General features: G+C 42.3%; 1 protein-coding gene and 1 long non-coding RNA gene across 2 annotated transcripts; both read right to left on the bottom strand.

Annotated features, from left to right (window-relative positions):
* Positions 1 to 1,668: 1,668 nt before the first annotated feature.
* Positions 1,669 to 7,796, bottom strand: LOC121845354. Its single transcript, XR_006082522.1, has 3 exons — positions 7,696 to 7,796; positions 2,010 to 2,087; positions 1,669 to 1,797 (listed from the first exon to the last, which is right to left on the bottom strand). It is a non-coding gene; the product is annotated as an uncharacterized LOC121845354 (long non-coding RNA).
* Positions 7,797 to 17,298: 9,502 nt separating this feature from the next.
* Positions 17,299 to 19,234, bottom strand: LOC121838639 (sialic acid-binding Ig-like lectin 12). The gene is made up of 5 exons (XM_042316548.1): positions 19,054 to 19,234; positions 18,682 to 18,894; positions 18,108 to 18,449; positions 17,766 to 17,996; positions 17,299 to 17,436 (listed from the first exon to the last, which is right to left on the bottom strand). Exons 3-5 carry the CDS (start codon positions 18,427 to 18,429, stop codon positions 17,306 to 17,308), a joined length of 684 nt encoding a protein of 227 aa, XP_042172482.1. The 5' UTR covers positions 18,430 to 18,449; positions 18,682 to 18,894; positions 19,054 to 19,234; the 3' UTR covers positions 17,299 to 17,305.
* Between the last annotated feature and the right edge of the window lie 15 nt (positions 19,235 to 19,249).

The following is a 19,249-nucleotide window of genomic DNA, read 5'->3' on the forward strand; positions in this document are numbered from 1 at the left end:
AACTGCCCTCCACTATTTCACCAGAGGGACTGACTGACACTGAGGTGTTCTTTGGGCCGTCTGGATAACAGACAAAGTGAAAGTTAGTCTTCTCATTATGAAATGGTGTCAGTATTTAGAACTGTAAAATCAACCACCATTAATCTCAATGGAATACCATTAATCTAAATGGAATAGCTCTACCTCATGTCTGTTTCACTAAACATCAACAACCATTAATCTAAATGGAATAGTAGCTCTATCTCATGTCTGTTTCACTAAACATCAACCACCATTAATCTAAATGGAATAGTAGCTCTACCTCATGTCTGTTTCACTAAACATCAACCACCATTAATCTAAATGGAATAGTAGCTCTATCTCATGTCTGTTTCACTAAACATCAACCACCATTAATCTAAATGGAATAGTAGCTCTACCTCATGTCTGTTTCACTAAACATCAACAACCATTAATCTAAATGGAAATATCTCATGTCTGCTCTATCTCATGTCTGTTTCACTAAACATCAACAACCATTCATCTAAATGGAATAGTAGCTCTATCTCATGTCTGTTTCACTAAACATCAACAACCATTCATCTAAATGGAATAGTAGCTCTACCTCATGTCTGTTTCACTAAACATCAACCACCATTAATCTAAATGGAATAGTAGCTCTACCTCATGTCTGTTTCACTAAACATCAACAACCATTAATCTAAATGGAATAGTAGCTCTATCTCATGTCTGTTTCACTAAACATCAACCACCATTAATCTAAATGGAATAGTAGCTCTACCTCATGTCTGTTTCACTAAACATCAACCACCATTAATCTAAATGGAATAGTAGCTCTATCTCATGTCTGTTTCACTAAACATCAACAACCATTAATCTAAATGGAATAGTAGCTCTATCTCATGTCTGTTTCACTAAACATCAACCACCATTAATCTAAATGGAATAGTAGCTCTATCTCATGTCTGTTTCACTAAACATCAACACTGACCAGTGATGTATTGGATGATTTTGACAGACTTTAAAAGTGTATTAGTCACACTCACACACTGCAGGAGAATTGATGCCTTTTACAGCACAGTAGAAGCTGTCTTCAGTTTTAAAGTAGAATGTGTATGAGGGGGAGGAGAACTCTTGTACAATCTTACTGTTCCTGTACCAGATGTAGGTGGGGTTACCAGTCAGAGTACAGGTGGTGCTACAGGTCAGTGTCGTTGACCACCATGTAGTGGTCACCTTCACCTGCAGGTCTGGAGTAGATCACAACATTAAAACCCTCAATGACCTGTTGTCTAGTTCAAATGAGGCAGGAGTGGACGTTCTCAAATCATCAATTCAGACATTCCTATTAAATGCATACTTTCATATTTATATTATTTAAATGCAAATCAAGACAATTTTCCAGAACAAATTAAACAGATTAGCATTATATATATAATATCACTGTACCTGTAACAGACAAAGTGACTCCAGGGCTCCCAAAATATTTCCCTCCAGTCTGATTTGTTATAAATCTGAACTTGTACGTAGTTGAGTCACTCTCTCTCAGGTGTGTGATTGTCAGGGTGTGTCCATTCGTCTTATTGCTAAGGTACGCCAAACGACCTTTGTAGTCTGGGTCATCTCTCAGATTGACATAATCCCCTTCAGCATTTTTTTTTGTGAACCAGAAGGTTGTTGTGACTATATAACCACTGGGATATGTGTAAGAGCAGGTCAGCTCCACTGTTGACCCCTTCAAGGTACAGATACTCTGAGTGGTGTATGTAACACTCCAGCCATACTGACCCAGTACCACTGAAACACAGTTAGACATCACAAGGACGTTACATTAAGTTCAAGGTCTTGTGACTCACACTAACACTTTGTTCCATAGTTGCTGAGTTGAGACATAGATATTCTTTGGTTGAGTGTGAATGGAAACCACAGATAAGCTTCACTCAGTGAGGTGAGAAAGACAACTGTAGTTTGACAAACCGGGCAAATAAAAGATAAGAATGAGACCGTACCTGCTACAGACCAGAGAAAGACCACCAACACACTTCCTGCTGTTCTCAAGGCCATTGTTGCATCTCCCACCCTGCAGTCTTAGAAACATAAACAACAACTCACTCTATAGCTGGTGAATAACTCCACCTGATACATTGAAGTAGAAACTGTAAATGGGGTACAGGGCCTCATTACTGAAAATGAACCAGGCTCATATTGTGTTGTGTTGTATTGTGCTATATGGTTGTCTATGTGAATACTGTCTGTCTGTAAGTCTATTGCACTATGTATGTAATGTGTGTGATGTGTTGCATGTCTGTCTACATCTGTCTATTTAAACTGGCATTTTGTATGATGCAAAAATAATTTCCTAATATATAAAATAGTCATCATCATTAATCATCATTGTTATCATCATCAACAACAACTGACCACCAGGTTCGATGATAGCTTTTACCCCCAAGATGTGAGGCTAAACAGAAAGTGACTCACGAACACGCACACACTCACACAACAACCCCCCACAAACACACACACACACATACTGCCACACAGGCCTTCGCTTTGGCTCCCCTTCTGTCCTGCTGCTGGCAAACGCCCTTCACTCATCAACACCGGACTTGTTCGTCTTCATTACACAGACCTGGTTCCAATCCCCACTCTATCACTGTATTTATACTCCCTCTGTCATTTGTCTTTGTCGATCATTGTAAATGTTGCTTGTTGTCCTACTATTTCCTGAGTACTTTATTATATTAATACATTTCAGTAGTTCTAAACCTGCAACTGCCTCCTGACTCTGTACACTTGTCTCACACACACACACGCACACACACAGTCTCTTGAGGAGGGAATGGGTTTTGTCGTGCCCTCTTCACGACTGTGCTTGGTGTGCTTGGACCATGTTAGTTTGTTGGTGACACCAAGGAACTTGAAGCTCTCAGCCTGCTCCACCACAGCCCCGTCGATGAGAATGGGGGCGTGCTCGTTCCACCTTTTCCTGCAGTCCACAATCATCTCCTTATTCTTGATCACGTTTAGGGAGAAGTTGTTGTCCTTGCACCACATGGCCAGGTCTCTGACTTCCTCCCTATATGCTGTCTCGTTGTTGGTAATCAGGCCGACTGTTGTGGCCCACTGTTGTGTCATCAGCAAACTTAATGATGGTGTTAGAGTCGTGCCTGGCCGTGCAGTCATGAGTGAACATGGAGTACAGGAGGGGACTGAGCACGCAACCCTGAGGGGCCCCTGTGTTGAGGATCAGCGTGGCGGATTGGTTGTTACCTAGCCTTACCACCTGGGGGCGGCCCATCAGGAAGTCCAGGATCCAGTTGCAGAGGGAGGTGTTTAGTCCCAGGGTTCTTAACCTTTTATAACTAGGGGGCAGTATTTTCATTTTTGGATAAAAAACGTTCCCGTTTTAAACGGGATATTTTGTCATGACAAGATGCTCGACTATGCATATAATTGATAGCTTTGGATAGAAAACACTCTGATGTTTCCAAAACTGCAAAGATATTGTCTGTGAGTGCAACAGAACTGATGTTACAGGGAAACCCAGATAAAAATCCAACCAGGAAGTGCCCTATTTTTTGAAAGCCATGCATGCCAATGACTCCTTATATGGCTGTGAATGAGCTACGAATGAGCTTACGCTTTCTACGTATTCCCCAAGGTGTCTACAGCATTGTGACGTCTTTTTACGCATTTATGTTGAAGAATAGCCGTAAGGGACCACATTTAGCAAGTGGTCACATGACGGCTCCCGCAGAAAATCTTGCGTAAAGTACACAAGTAGCCATTTTTCCAATTGCTTTTTCCAATTGCAATTTCTGTTGATATTATGGAGCTAATTTGGAAAAAAGTTTGGCGTTGTAGTGACTGCATTTTCCGGTCGATTTCTTAGCCAAACGTGAAGAACAAACGGAGCTATTTCGCCTACAAAAATAATATTTTTGGAAAAAAGGAACATTTGCTATCTAACTGGGAAATTATTTAATTTGATTGATTTTCTTATTTTCGTGAAAATGTTGCCTGCTGGTAGCAGAGCCTAGCCATGGCATTATGCCATGATAAACTTACACAAATGCTTGTCTAGCGTTGGCTGTAAAGCATATTTTGAAAATCTGAGATGACAGTGTGATTAACAAAAGGCTAAGCTGTGTTCCAATATATTTCATTTGTGATTTTCATGAATAGGAAGATTTTCTAGGAAGATTTATGTCCGCTGCGTTATGCTAATTAGTTTGAGGCTACGTTACGCTCCGGCATGCGGGTTTGAGAGTCATGAGCTTAGTGATGAGCTTTGAGGGCACTATGGTGTTGAACACTGAACTGTAGTCAATGAATAGCATTCTCACATAAGTGTTCCTTTTGTCCAGGTGTGAAAGGGCAGTGTGGAGTGAAATAGAGATTGCATCATCTGTGGATCTGTTGGCAAGGTATGCAAATTGGAGTGGGTCTAGAGTTTCTGTGATAATGGTGTTGATGTGAGCCATGACCAGCCTTTCAAAGCACTTCATGGCTACAGATGTGAGTGCTACGGGTCGGTAGTCATTCAGGCAGGTTACCTTAGTGTTCTTGGGCACAGGGACTATGGTGGTCTGCTTGAAACATGTTGCTATTACAGACTCAGACATGGAGATGTTGAAAATGTCAGTGAAGACACTTGCCAGTTGGTCAGTGCATGCTCGGAGTACACCTCCTCATAATCCGTCTGGCCTTACGATCTTGTGAATGTTGACCTGTTTAAAAGTCTTACTCACATCGGCTGCGGAGTGCATGATCACACAGTCGTCCGGAACAGCTGATGCTCTCATGCATGTTTCAGTGTTACTAGCTTCGAAGCGAGTATATAAGGAATTTAGCTCAGCTGGTAGGCTCTTGTCGCCGGGCAACTCTCGGCTGTGCTTCACTTTGTAGTCTGTTATAGTTTGCAAGCCCTGCCACAAGTGTCGGAGCTGGTGTAGTATGATTCTATCTTAGTTCTGTATTGATGCTTTGCCTGTTTGATGGTTCGGGATTTCTTATATGCTTCCAGGTTAGAGTCCCGCTCCTTGAAAGCGGCAGCTCTAGCCTTTAGCCCAGTGCAGATGTTGCCTGTCATCCAATGCTGCTGGTTGGGGTATGTACATACAGTTACTGTGGGGTTGACGCCATCGATGCACTTATTGATGAAGCCAGTGACGACTGTGATGTACTGCTCAATGCCATCTGAAGAATCCCAGAATTACAGTCTGTGCTAGCAAAACAGTCTTGTAGCTTAGCATCTGCTTCATCTGACCACTTTTATATTGACATATCCAGGTGTTAGAATGGCCAAGTCAAAGTCCAGACCTGAATCCAATCGAGAATCTGTGGAAAGAACTGAAAACTGCTGTTCACAAATGCTCTCCATCCAACCTCACTGAGCTCGAGCTGTTTTGCAAGGAGGAATGGGAAAAAATTTCAGTCTCTCGATGTGCAAAACTGATATAGACATACCCCAAGCGACTTACAGCTGTAATCGCAGCAAAAGGTGGCGCTACAAAGTATTAAGTTAAGGGGGCTGAAGAATTTTGCACGCCCAATTTTTCAGTTTTTGATTTGTTAAAAAAGTTTGAAATATCCAATAAATGTCGTTCTACATCATGATTGTGTCCCACTTGTTGTTGATTCTTCACAAAAAAATACAGTTTATATCTTTATGTTTGAAGCCTGAAATGTGGCAAAAGTGTGGCTGTCGGTTTGAGCACAGTGTGTGCAACTCTGTAGAAGTCCTGTTTAAAACACCAAAAAAGACTGCCAGTTCTGACATGACCAAAAAAGATGTCCAAAAGATGTCGGCCTGTTCTTACGGGGGTGTTTTCTACCATGTCGACCTGTTCTTACGGGGGTGTTTTCTACCATGTCGACCTGTTCTTACGGGGGTGTATTCTACCATGTCGACCTGTTCTTACGGGGGTGTATTCTACCATGTCGACCTGTTCTTACGGGGTGTTTTCTACCATGTCAGCCTGTTCTTACGGGGGTGTTTTCTACCATGTCGGCCTGTTCTTACGGGGGTGTTTTCTACCTTGTCAACTTCTTCTTACGGGGGTTTTTTCTACCATGTCGACCTGTTCTTACGGGGGTGTACTCTACCATGTCGACCTGTTCTTACAGGGGTGTTTTCTACCATGTCGACCTGTTCTTTTGGGGGTGTATTCTACCATGTCGGCCTGTTCTTACGGGGTGTTTTCTACCATGTCGGCCTGTTCTTACGGGGGTGTTTTCTACCATGTCGGCCTGTTCTTACGGGGGTGTTTTCTACCATGTCGGCCTGTTCTTACTGTTCTAAGCTCTGAATATCAGACACCCAACTTCATCAGGAGGAGTTATCCTGAGCCTATTTCCAATGTGTTTACACAGCAACAAATCCAGAAATATTTTATTTTTTCGCTATTATCAGCCTTGTAAAAGAATTGAAGGATACAAACTTGAAACCACTGATCATGACAATTTAGCCAACAGGGTGAATCTCCTGGACAGCAGTGACTAGTCTGGTTATCCAGTCCATATTGTCTATTTTACTTAGACCTGTCCTGTTTTTAGAATATTTTAGGTATGGGTGGTCCTGGAAACCAAACTCATTACACTGCAGGTGCTCTACCAACTACTCTAACTAGCTCACAACCCACCATCACTGTGTCTCATGTTAGTACTACTCCTAAACACAACCCACCATCACTGTGTCTCATGTTAGTACTACTCCTAAACACAACCCACCATCACTGTGTCTCATGTTAATACTACTCCTAAACACAACCCACTATCCCTGTGTCTCATGTTAATACTACTCCTAAACACAACCCACCATCACTGTGTCTCATGTCAATACTACTCATAAACACAACCCACTATCCCTGTGTCTCATGTTAATACTACTCCTAAACACAACCCACTATCACTGTGTCTCATGTTAGTACTACTCCTAAACACAACCCACTATCCCTGTGTCTCATGTTAATACTACTCCTAAACACAACCCACCATCACTGTGTCTCATGTTTATACTACTCCTAAACACAACCCACCATCACTGTGTCTCATGTTAATACTACTCCTAAAGCTCTTAGGAAGCATTCATTCAATCACTCATAACTCTTACTTTAGGCCACTTTCAAAATGTCACACACACACACACACACACACACGCACACACACACACACACACACACACACACACACACACACACACACACACACACACACACACACACACACACACACACACACACACACACACACACACACACACACACACACACACACACACACACACACACACACACACACACACACACAGTTATACTTGACCCTGTTATACTTTGACAGTGAACATGACCCTATTTAATGGAGATCTGGGTATTACTGGTAAACTCTACTGATCATGTTTTAAACATGTGAATGAATAAACTGAACTAAACTAAACACATGAAAACACAGTCCAGGGTCAGTATTCACAAAGTGTATCAGAGTAGGAGAGCTGATCTGGGATCAGTTTAGCCTTTTAGATCATAATTATATGGACCACCTGAGACACTTTATGAATACAGGCCCTGATGTAACAACCAAAACACAGTTCAAAATAAACCAACAAGTACAAAGATACAGGAAGTCATGTGATGTTTGGATAAAAACATCAAAACTAAAACTATATTCCAAGATATCATCAAGTTTATTTACAGAGTGAAGTGAAGGGGAGAAGTCTTGTACAGTTAGTCAACTTACTGTGTGGAATCAAGAAGTGGTCAACTTACTGTCGCTGCATGGAAACAAGAAGTAATCTACTGTGAGTGTTAGTAGAAGCAGGCGAAGCCTAAGTGTGAGTTCTGTGGTTGACACATTTTAAAGAAGCCTAGTCAGGTCATTAACATGCAGGAACAACATGTCACATAAGGGATGTTACTGTATCTAAATAGAAAATGGTATAAAGTCAGAATACTGTAGTTACATTTCTTTATATGAGGAGTGGACCTACATGTTTTACAAGAGACAACATGTGACCCATTCCCATCTCCTCATCAGCTGGTACTGAAGGTTCCAGAACAGAACAGATGAATTACAGCAAGACCCCATACTTAGCTTGTGAGCAAGTTAGTTAGCTAAGATTTAGCTATCAACATTAGCTAGCTAGAAACAACAGACAAATCAAATCAAATCAAATTTATTTATATAGCCCTTCGTACATCAGCTGATATCTCAAAGTGCTGTACAGAAACCCAGCCTAAAACCCCAAACAGCAAGCAATGCAGGTGTAGAAGCACGGAGCTGTCATTATGCCAAGGCCAAGGCCAAGGCAAGCTGCTCTGTATTTCCACTGTGTTCTTGTGTGAAAGAGATGTCTTCAGCTCTCTGATCTTCAGAACAACAGACCCAAAGTGAACCCTGACATCCATATAACTAAGTCTGTGTGTCCTACTGTATTTGTGTCTGAGTGATGTGTGTTTGTTTTTTTAAATGACAATGAATAATCTTTCATGTAATTGTTTATTGCTGCTTCCTTATTGTTATTTTATTATCTGATCTTTTTTTGTAGCATTTTTATAATATATATTTTTATTATTTTCTGACATATGTATATACACACAAAAAATCTGACATAAAAACAACTGCATTGTTAGTTAAGGGCTTGTCATTAACCATTTTACACTAAGGTCTACTACATCTGTTGTATTCAGAGCATGTGACTAATACAATGTAATTTGATTTGTGTGTCTTGGTGCTGGACGTTGCTCCCTCTGACACTGGGTTTCTGAACCTCTAAAAGTCTAAGCCGTTTGGGGGGGTGTCACGTTCTGACTGTTTCCTTTGTTTTGTATTTATTTAGTATGGTCAGCGCGTGAGTTGGGGTGGGCAGGCTATGTTTGTTTTTCTATGATTTGGGGATTTGTATGTTTCGGTCTAGTATGGTTCTCAATCAGAGGCAGGTGTCATTAGTTGTCTCTGATTGAGAATCATACTTAGGTGGCCTGGGTTGCACTGTTTGTGGGTGATTGTCTATGTTAGTTGCTTGTGTCATCACAGTTCTCATTTATAGCTTCACGGTCGTTATTTGTTTATTGTTTTTGTATCGTTTGTATTCAGTGTTCAGTGCTTTCTTTTATTAAATACTCATCATGAACACATACCATGCCGCATGTTGGTCCTCCGATCCTTCTCGCCTCTCCTCTTCAGATGAAGAGGAGGACGACCGTGACAGAATCACCCACCAACCAAGGACCATGCGGCATGGTAAAAGACAGCGACGAAAGCAGCAGCAGCAGCAACAACAGCGGCCAGCATCACAGGACTCCTGGACATGGGAGGAAATATTGAACGGAGAGGGACCCTGGGCACAGGCTGGGGAATATCGCCGCCCCAAAGCAGAGCTGGAGGCAGCGAAAGCTGAGCGGCGGCGATATGTGGAGGCAGCACGGCAGCGCGACAGGTACGAGAGGCAGCCCCCAATTTTTTTTTGGGGGGGGGGGGCACACGAGGTGTGGGGCTAAGCCAGGTAGCAGACCTGAGCTCACTCTTCGTGCTTATTATAAGCAGCGCGTTACTGGTCAGGCACCGTGTTATGCGGTTAAGCGCACGGTGTCGCCAGTACGTGCCCATAGCCCGGTGCGCTATAGGGCAGCACCCCGAGAGTGCCATGCGAGTGTGGGCATCGAGCCAGGGCGTATGGTGCCTGTTCAGCGTGTCTGGTTGCCAGTACGCAGTTTTGGTCCAGGGTATCATGCGCCGGCTCTGCGTGCTGTGTCTCCGTGGCGCTGGGAGGGTGCAGTGCATCCTATGCCTGCGCTCCGCTCGTGCCGGGCAAATGTGGGAGTGGAGCCTAAGGGAGAGGTGCGCGTAGTAGGCACTAGATCTCCCGTGCTTACCCACAGCCCGGTTCAACCTGTGCCTGCACTCTGAAGGGTCCGGGCTAGAGTAGTGATCCAGCCTGGGGGAGTGGAGCCAAGGCTGCGCTCCAGTGCTCCCCCACAGCCCGGTCCTTCAGGTGCCTCCTCCTAACACCAAGCCTCCTGGAGGTCTCCCCAGCCTGGTGGGTCCAGTGGCAGCCCCACGCACCAGGCTGTCTCTCTGTCTCCTCCCTACAGGTGTTCCTGCCTGTCCGGCGCTGCCGGAGCCTCCCGCCTGTCCGGCGCTGCCGGAGCCCCTCAGCCCAGAGGCGCCGAGCTGCCCCTCTGCCCAGAGGCGCCCGAGCTGCCCAGAGGCGCCCGAGCTGCCCAGAGGCGCCCGAGCTGCCCAGAGGCGCCCGAGCTGCCCCTCTGTCCAGTGAGGTCATTTAGAAGGGTCGCCGTGGTTAGGAAGCCACGGAGGCGGACAATGAGGTGGACTAAGACTATGGTGAAGTGGGGTCCACGTCCCGCGCCAGGGCCGCCACCGCGGACACATGCCCACCCAGACCCTCCCCTATAGGTTAAGGTTTTGTGGCCGGAGTCCGCACCTTTGGGGGGGGGGGTACTGTCACGTTCTGACCTTTTTGTTTCCTTTGTTTTGTATGTATTTATTTAGTATGGTCAGGGCGTGAGTTGGGGTGGGCAGTCTGTTTGTTTTTCTGTGATTTGGGGATTTGTATGTTTCGGCCTAGTATGGTTCTCAATCAGAGGCAGGTGTCATTAGTTGTCTCTGATTGAGAATCATACTTAGGTGGCCTGGGTTGCACTGTTTGTTTGTGGGTGATTGTCTATGTTAGTTGCTTGTGTCAGCACAGGTCTCATTTATAGCTTCACGGTCGTTATTTGTTTATTGTTTTTGTATCGTTTGTATTCAGTGTTCAGTGCTTTCTTTTATTAAATACTCATCATGAACACATACCACGCCGTGTTTTGGTCCTCCGATCCATCTCGCCTCTCCTCTTCAGATGAAGAGGAGGACGACCGTGACAGGGGGGTTCTACTAGCTGACATATGGAATTGATAAAATTTGGTTTTAAGGTGGTCATACCATGGATCATTTATATATTTGATTTTGAATTATAGTACCCCTTTAGGTAAAAAAAATACAATTCTTAAAAATGATTTGATAAAATATTGAATTAGTCCTTTACTGCTACAGCCCATATAAACACATTGAGTAACACTTTCATAAATGGCAACAAAAACAGTGATGAAATGTCTAATAAGAACTAAGGTTCTACTGTCCTCTATCTAGGAGATGTAACAAAGTTCAGGACAATATGTATTCAAAAGTATGTGAACACCCCTTCAAATTAGTGTATTAGACCATAACTCACCCGTTGCTGACAGATGTATAAAATAGAGCTTCTCCATAAACAAACATTGGCAGTAGAATGGTCTTACTGAAGAGCTCAGTGACTTTCAACGTGGCACCTTCATAGGATGCCACGTTTCAGTTTGTCAAATGTCTGCCCTGCTAGAGCTGCCCTGGTCAACTGTAGGAGCTGTTATTATAAAGTGGTAACGTCTAGGAACATCAGCACAATAACTGTTTGTTGGGAGCTTCATGAAATGTGATTCCATTGCCAAGCAGACGCACACAAGCATCAGATCACCATGTGCAATGCCAAGCATCCATCTGGCAGTCAGATGGATGAATCTGGGTTTTGCGGGGCTCTTTTTCATGGTTCGGGCTAGACCCCTTAGTTCCAGTGAAGAGAAATCTTAATGCTACAGCATACAATGACATTCTATACGATTCTGTGCTTCCAACTTTGTGGCAACAGTCTGGGGAAGACACTTTCCTGTTTCAGCATGACAACTCCCCAATGTACAAAGCATGGTCCATACAGAAATGTTTTGTCGAGATCGGTGTGGAAGAACTTGAATGACCTGAACAGAACCCAGACCTCAACCCCATCAAAAACCCTTGGGATGAATTGGAACACCGACTGCAAGCCAGGCCTAATCGCCCAACATCACTGCCCAACCTCACTAATGCTCTTGTGGCTGAATGGAAGCAAGTCCCCACAGCAATGTTCCAACATCTAGTGGAAAGCCTTCCCAGAAGAGTGGAGGTTGTTATAGTAGCAATGTACAACACACCAGCTGTATGTGACCAGGCGGAAAAAAACCTTTCCAAGCCAAACCACTACACACACTCTATATCGTTGCCACCATATTAGCTAAAGTAACGTCATAGTCAGCATAGCTAATAGAACTAAAGTGTTAGTAAACCAGCAAAAATCATGAGGTAAAGTTACTGTGAACAGTCAGTAAGCAGTTTAGCACTTACACAGGCGAGCCCTGGAGGCAATAAATTAGTAAAACCAAAAGCTTCCCTTGACTTGGAAGACTTCCAGTGTTGTGTTGGATCATCATAGCCAGCTAGCTAATATAGCATCCCTCTGTTTCAGCAGGGTGTTTGAGTAGGCTAAACTAGATAGCTGCATTTGATAGCTAAGTAAGGGAAAGTGAAAAAAAATATTTATATCTCTCCTGCTGTAAGTGAAAGCGAAAGTGAAAAAAAATCGAAAAATCTCTTTCTATCTCTCTCTTGCTTCTCCCTCATTTTGGAAGTACTGTGTTTGTTCAAAACTTGTTTTTCTCTCTCTTTGAGTCAACTACTCACCATATTGTATGCACTGCAGTGCTATCTACCTGTACCTTATGCTTTCAGTACTAGATTCATTCTCTGATCCTTTGATTGGGAGGACAACATGTCAGTTCATGCTGCAAGAGCTATGATAGGTTGGAGGACATCGTCCGGAAGTTGTCATAATTACTGTGTAAGTCTATGGAAGGGGTAGGAACCATGAGCCTCCTAGGTTTTGTATTGAAATCAATGTACCCAGAGGAGGATGGAAGCTAGCTGTCCTCCAGCTACACCATGGTGCTACCGTACAGAATGCTGTTAAGGCTACTGTAGACCTTCATTGCAAAATAGTATGTATAAAAATGTAGTTGATGACATTTTATCTTAAAAGGATAACTTTTTAAATGTTAAAACATTTTATTTTTATGAAATTCACTAAGGAGTATGGTTCTCCCCTTCCTCCTCTGAGGAGCCTCCACTTTGTTCCATGACCCTGTCTGCCTCACCATACCGCTGGAGAGAAGAGGGGAGGTGGGAGGGAGGGGGGAGAGAGATCGAGAGAGAGAGTCAGATGAGATTCTCAACTGTTAGTGAGACTCTTCTTCACCTGAAATGAGACAACTCAGTTAACACCGCCCCTGTGTGTGTGTGTGTGTGTGTGTGATTGGTGATTGGTGATTCATTGTTAGTGCACACTTTTAGAAGGGTGGAGTACAGTGACGCAGACAGAAAGGGTAGAGGCCAGGGGCAGAGAGAAACAGGCAAAGCCTAAATCGTTTTCCTAGATACGGTCTGTTTTGCCAGGGTAGAGGGATTCACATCTTTCATCAATTACATTTTTTTTCTTTAATTGAACTCGACAATAAATATACACCACGTGGCAGTGGATAAAGATACAGATAAAAATTACATTTAATAATGAAACTTCATATGATTTGATAAAACTGTATTTAATTAGGAATTAATACAACTGATTGACATAATAAAACAATAAGTCATTTGTACACCCAGCTCCCCCACATGCTGAGAGGATACAGACAAGATTGTCATTTTACATTGATATTAACACTGCCTGTGTGTGTGTGTGTGTGTGTGTGTGTGTGTGTGTGTGTGTGTGTGTGTGTGTGTGTGTTGAACAGTGCTGGGTGTTGATCAGTATGACAGTTTATCTCCTGACAGTAATGTATTAGGCCAGACTAGCCCACAGCCGAGCCACTAATTGGCTATGTGGTTCAATGGCGCCATCATGTGTCCAATAGGCAGAAATAACATCAAATTGGAAATAGTCATGAATCAATGTATTAATAATTCATTAATGTCTTTATTGTCAATTTGTTTTATTATTTACAACATGATGCTGATGTTTATCCTGTATTGACACTGAAGCACACTGTAAAAACTGCAAATGTAAAACATCTTTAATGTATCTAAATATGTAATAATGATTTCTAAAAGAATAAAACAAGCAATATCATGACACTGAACAATATGGTATTATGTAATATAACATGTGGAATAATGTCTGACAGCAATACAAAGTAAATCATCATCAAACACATCAGGAAAAACTTGGTCCAGGCTTCCCGAGTGGTGCAGTGGTCTAAGGCACTGCATCACAGTTACTAGTTGTGCCACTAGAGATCCTGGTTTGAGTCCAGCGTCTGTCGCAGCCGGACGTGACCGGGAGACCCATCGGGTAGCGGATAACTGGCGTCTTCTGGGTTAGGGGAGGGTTTGGTAGCCAGGGATGTCCTTGTTCCATTGCGTTCTAGTGAATCCTGTGGCTACATTAACCTTCCAATAGGACAAGGACCCTAAGCACACAGCCAAGACAGAGCAGGAGTTGCTTCGGGAGAAATCTCAATGTCCTTGAGTGGCCCATCCAGAGCCCGGACTTGAACCTGTTCGAACATCCCTGGAGAGACCTGAAAATATCTGTTCAGCGACACTCCCCATCCACCACAACCAAGCTTGAGAGGATCTGGAGATAAGAATGGGAGAAATTCCCCAAATACAGGTGTGCCTAGCTTGTAGCGTCATACCCAAGAAGACTCGAGGCTGTAATCTCTGCCAAAGACTGGAACGAATTGCAAAAATCGCTGAAGTTGGAGACTTTTATCGCCCTCACCAACTTCAAACATCTGCTATCTGAGCAGCTAACCGATCCCTGCAGCTGTACATAGTCTATCGGTAAATAGCCCACCCAATTTTACCTACCTCATCCCCATACTGTTTATATTTATTTACTTTTCTGCTCTTTTGCACACCAATATCTCTACCTGTACATGACCATCTGATCATTTATCACTCCAGTGTTAATCTGCAAAATTGTAATTATTCGCCTACCTCCTCATGCCTTTTGCACACATTGTATATAGACTCTCTTTTTTTTCTACTGTGTTATTGACTTGTTAAATGTTTACTCCATGTGTAACTCTGTGTTGTCTGTTCACACTGCTATGCTTTATCTTGGCCAGGTCACAGTTGTAAATGAGAACTTGTTCTCAACTATCCTACCTGGTTAAATAAAGGTGAAATATAAAATAAAAAAGGTGCTTTGACAAAGTACTGATTAAAGGGTCTGAATACTTATGTAAGTTTTTGCAGTTTTTTTGAATTTATACATTTGCAAAATTGTCTAAAAACCTTTTTTTGCTTCAGCATTATGGGTGTGTAGGTTGATAAGGAGAGAATTATTTCATCAATTTGAGAAAAAGTTTGAAACATCACAAAATGTGGAAAAAGTCAAGGGGTCTGAATACTTTCTGAATGCTCTGTAAGATATAACTGGAACTCAAGGTTTCCTACGTCAGGAATACAACATTTTTCAACGTAAAAATATGTATAAAAAATGTTAAGGTCCCTTTCATATTCATCATTGTTTCAAAGTCATAACTGACCCTAGATCAGAACTCCTACTCTAAGTGTGAATAGAGTCGTCCTGTGGCTCAGTTGGTACAGCATGGAGCATGGGTTCCATTCCTGCTGGGACTTCCCATACGAAAAATGTTTTCAAACATGACTGTAATGACTGCGTGAATTTGGATAAAAGTGTCTACTAGATGGCATATATTATTAAATACTATTATAAACTAGGTAGTTTTGGCCCTGGATGCTGATTGACTGAAACAGCATTTCAGAAGTCTATACTGTATATCAGACAATATACCACGGGTATGAAGTAAAAATACTTGTTTACTGTTCTATTTATGTTGTTAACCAGTTTAAAATAAGCTGTGGAACAGTATGTTGGTCATATACCACAAACCCCTGAAGTACCTTGTTGCCATTATAAACTTAAGCAATAAGGCTCGAGGAGGTGTGGTATATGGCCAATATACTACCGCTAAGGGCTGTTCTTATGCACAATCAGCTAATCAGCATTCAGGGCTCAAACCACCCAGTTTTTAATGGTCAATATTCCACACCTCCACAGGCATTATATCACTTAGTTTAAATATACAGGTCCTGAGTCACAAGGTTATTGTCAAACTTCTTCTGTTCAGGTCTTTTTGGTTCTGGGTTTGTTGCGTTCAGGTCTTCTTGGTTCTGGGTTTGTTGATTTCGGGTCTTCTTGGTTCTGGGTTTGTAGTGTTCAGGTCTTCTTGGTTCTGGGTTTGTTGATTTCAGGTCTTCTTGGTTCTGGGTTTGTTGGGGTCGGGTCTTCTTGGTTCTGGGTTTGTTGCGTTCGGGTCTTCTTGGTTCTGGGTTTGTTGCGTTCGGGTCTTCTTGGTTCTGGGTTTGTTGTGTTCAGATCTTCTTGGTTCAGGGTTTGTTGCGTTCAGGTCTTCTTGGTTCAGGGTTTGTTGACTGTACTGTAGAGAACAGAGCAGTCCTCCTCTCCTGCTTGTGCTGCTGCGGGTCTGAAGAGAGAAACAAAAATGAAACAAATACAGTGTCCCAAATGGTGGCATCCTATAGGGCTCTGTATAAAGTAGTGCACTAAATAGGGAATAGGGTGCCATTTGGAACAGAAGAACAGTTCCTCAAAACTATCACCACATCACTCCCTCATTATAGACATGTCATATTAACTGTCCTGAGATGTCCATTGTTGGGTTCATAGTTTGGGTTCATAGTGGTCACAAAGGGTCAACTGTTTTGCTTATTCATGACATCTCCTACAATAAACAGCAGCATATGAATGACCTTAATGCAGAATATGCTCACCAGGTGGCAGCACTGGGGAGGTTGAATTTCACAGCAGCGTACTGGACATCCTCATCCTCTTTCTGGGGTTGAGGCACTTGGACGGTGGAGTACAGAGACACTTCCTGGTTTTTGGGACGAGAGTAGTGGACGCTGGCGTAGTGAACATCATCCTGGTTGTCTGTGGACTCTGTCTGTGCTGCAGTAGATTTCATTGCCATGCCTGAGATGTTGTCATACACTGGACTAGAGTCTCCCTGATGGAGAGAGAGGACAGACAACATGAGGAGTGGAGTGTCCCACTAAGCATACACAGTCATCACAGTCACCTTCTGATTCCAACAGACTCACCTCTCCATCGTCTGCTGTGTCTCTTGTGACAGAGGGGGATTTGGAGGCCCTCTTCCTGTTTTATGAATGAATGAATGGATTCATTAATGAATTAATCTTCTAAAGTGAAATAAAAACAACAAAAAAACTCACCTGAACCACATGAGTCCAGAGAAACAGAGGATGAGAACCAGAACCACAATGATTCCTACAGCTGCAGTCAGAACTGAGGTCTGTTTCCCTAAAATAAAATATGGATGATATGAGAACACAGCATGTTCTAATGAACTGAATATTATTATGATAATAAAACAGAATATCAATGTAATACTTGTTAATACTTGGGGATTTTATAAACAAACCTGTAGTTATTAACAGAAGAGAAATAATCCAAAGTATAATTATTAAGATTTATCTTGAAAAGTAATTTTGTATTGACTGACACTGAGGGGTTCTTTGGAGCATCTAGTAAAGGAGAATATGTCAGAGGGTCAGGGCTTGTAGTATACTACCTCAAATGACGTCATGCCAAAAATAAATCATATCTAGTCAGAGAACTAACTATCACTTACACAAAACATGAACAATAATACATTTGGAGATACTTTAGGACTTGAGTGTCTCTACTAAACTATTCTTCAAGTGTCTGAGGTACTGAACATTCTAACTATAGACATGCAAACATCTATGACATTGTCTGTAATTTCTATGTAATTATGAATATTTATAGATAAAGTTTTGACCTTAAATGTTTTATATTTTCTAAGTAGAATAGTAGTTTAATTCATACTCACACACTGCAGGAGAGTGGAGGTCCTCATGGTGTTCTACAGCACAGGAGTAACTGTCCACAGAATGACCCAACACTACTAGGGTATTACTAGAGTATTGTTGGGAAGTGGGCTCATCTAGACGTTGTCCGTTCTTGTACCAGATGTAGGTGGGGTTGTCAGTCAGAGTACAGGTGGTGCTACAGGTCAGTGTCTTCTGTCCCTCTGCAGCAGGAGTCACCTTCACCTGCAGACCTGAAACAATATGTATAAAACCACATACACCTCTGTGTTAACAGGATCGTTAATATATTTTCTCCTGTATTTCAATATTAGTTATAGTTGTATCATACAGTGTAGTATTACCTGTGACAGACAGAGTTGTTCCAGGGAAGCTGTACCCCCATCTTGCCTTACCAGATGTAAATCTGAACTTGTACTCAGTTGAGTCACTTTCTCTCAAGTCTGTGATTCTCAGGGTGGAGTCCTTTTCTGTTTGTCGATGGTATTCCACACGATCTGCATACTCTGGGTTCAGGCTCAGGTCTTTAGTGACACCAGACTCCCATTTGTTGAACCAGGACACTTCTGTGACGTTATGCCAACTGGGATGTGTGTAAAAGCAGGATATGTCCACTGTTGACCCTTTCAAAGCACAGATACTCTGATGGGTGTAAGTCACATTCATACAGCTCTCACCCACAACACCTGAAACAAAATGTAACTGATCAATTCCTGAAACCATAATAAGACTAGTGTCTTAGATGTATTGGACAGTTTCATTTTTGAATAAAAATAAATACATGTACATACATCTATAAAACTGTTTATCAGTTTATCATTCCAATGTATATTGTTAAGAATACTGATAGAGAAAGTAATACCATTCTTATTGGTTCTAAATGATACTACATAAAATACTAGTTTCATTCATACTCACACACTGCAGGAGAGTGGTGATCCTCATGGCCTTTTACAGCACAGGAGTAACTGGCTGAAAAATAATTATTGACAGAGTATTGATGGGAAGTGGGCTTATTTATATGTTGTCCGTTCTTGTACCAGATGTAGGTGGGGTTGTCAGTCAGAGTACAGGTGGTGCTACAGGTCAGTGTCTTATCCTGATGTCCACCAGTCACCTTCACCTGAAGACCTGGAGAAAAAACAATATCACTGTAAATCCCTTTATCACTGACTTATCACTCTAATACAAAGATGGAAGAAATCCTACGTTATACAGACTATTGTACATACACACCACAACAATTTTCAGAACTAATTGTAATTGAACATAAAAACACCTTTACTATACCTGTGACAGACAAAGGTACTCCAAGTTTGCCAGTAAATGTCCCTCCTTCCTGATCTGTTAATAATCTGAACTTGTATATAGCTGAGTCTCTCTCTCTCAGGTCTGTGATTCTCAGGGTACAGTCTTTCTTCTTATCTCCATTATACACCAGACGACCTGCATACTCTGGGTTCTGACCTAGATCTTCAGTCTCCAT

This window comes from Oncorhynchus tshawytscha, unplaced genomic scaffold, assembly GCF_018296145.1.
Source record: "Oncorhynchus tshawytscha isolate Ot180627B unplaced genomic scaffold, Otsh_v2.0 Un_contig_6405_pilon_pilon, whole genome shotgun sequence".
Lineage (NCBI taxonomy): Eukaryota > Metazoa > Chordata > Actinopteri > Salmoniformes > Salmonidae > Oncorhynchus > Oncorhynchus tshawytscha.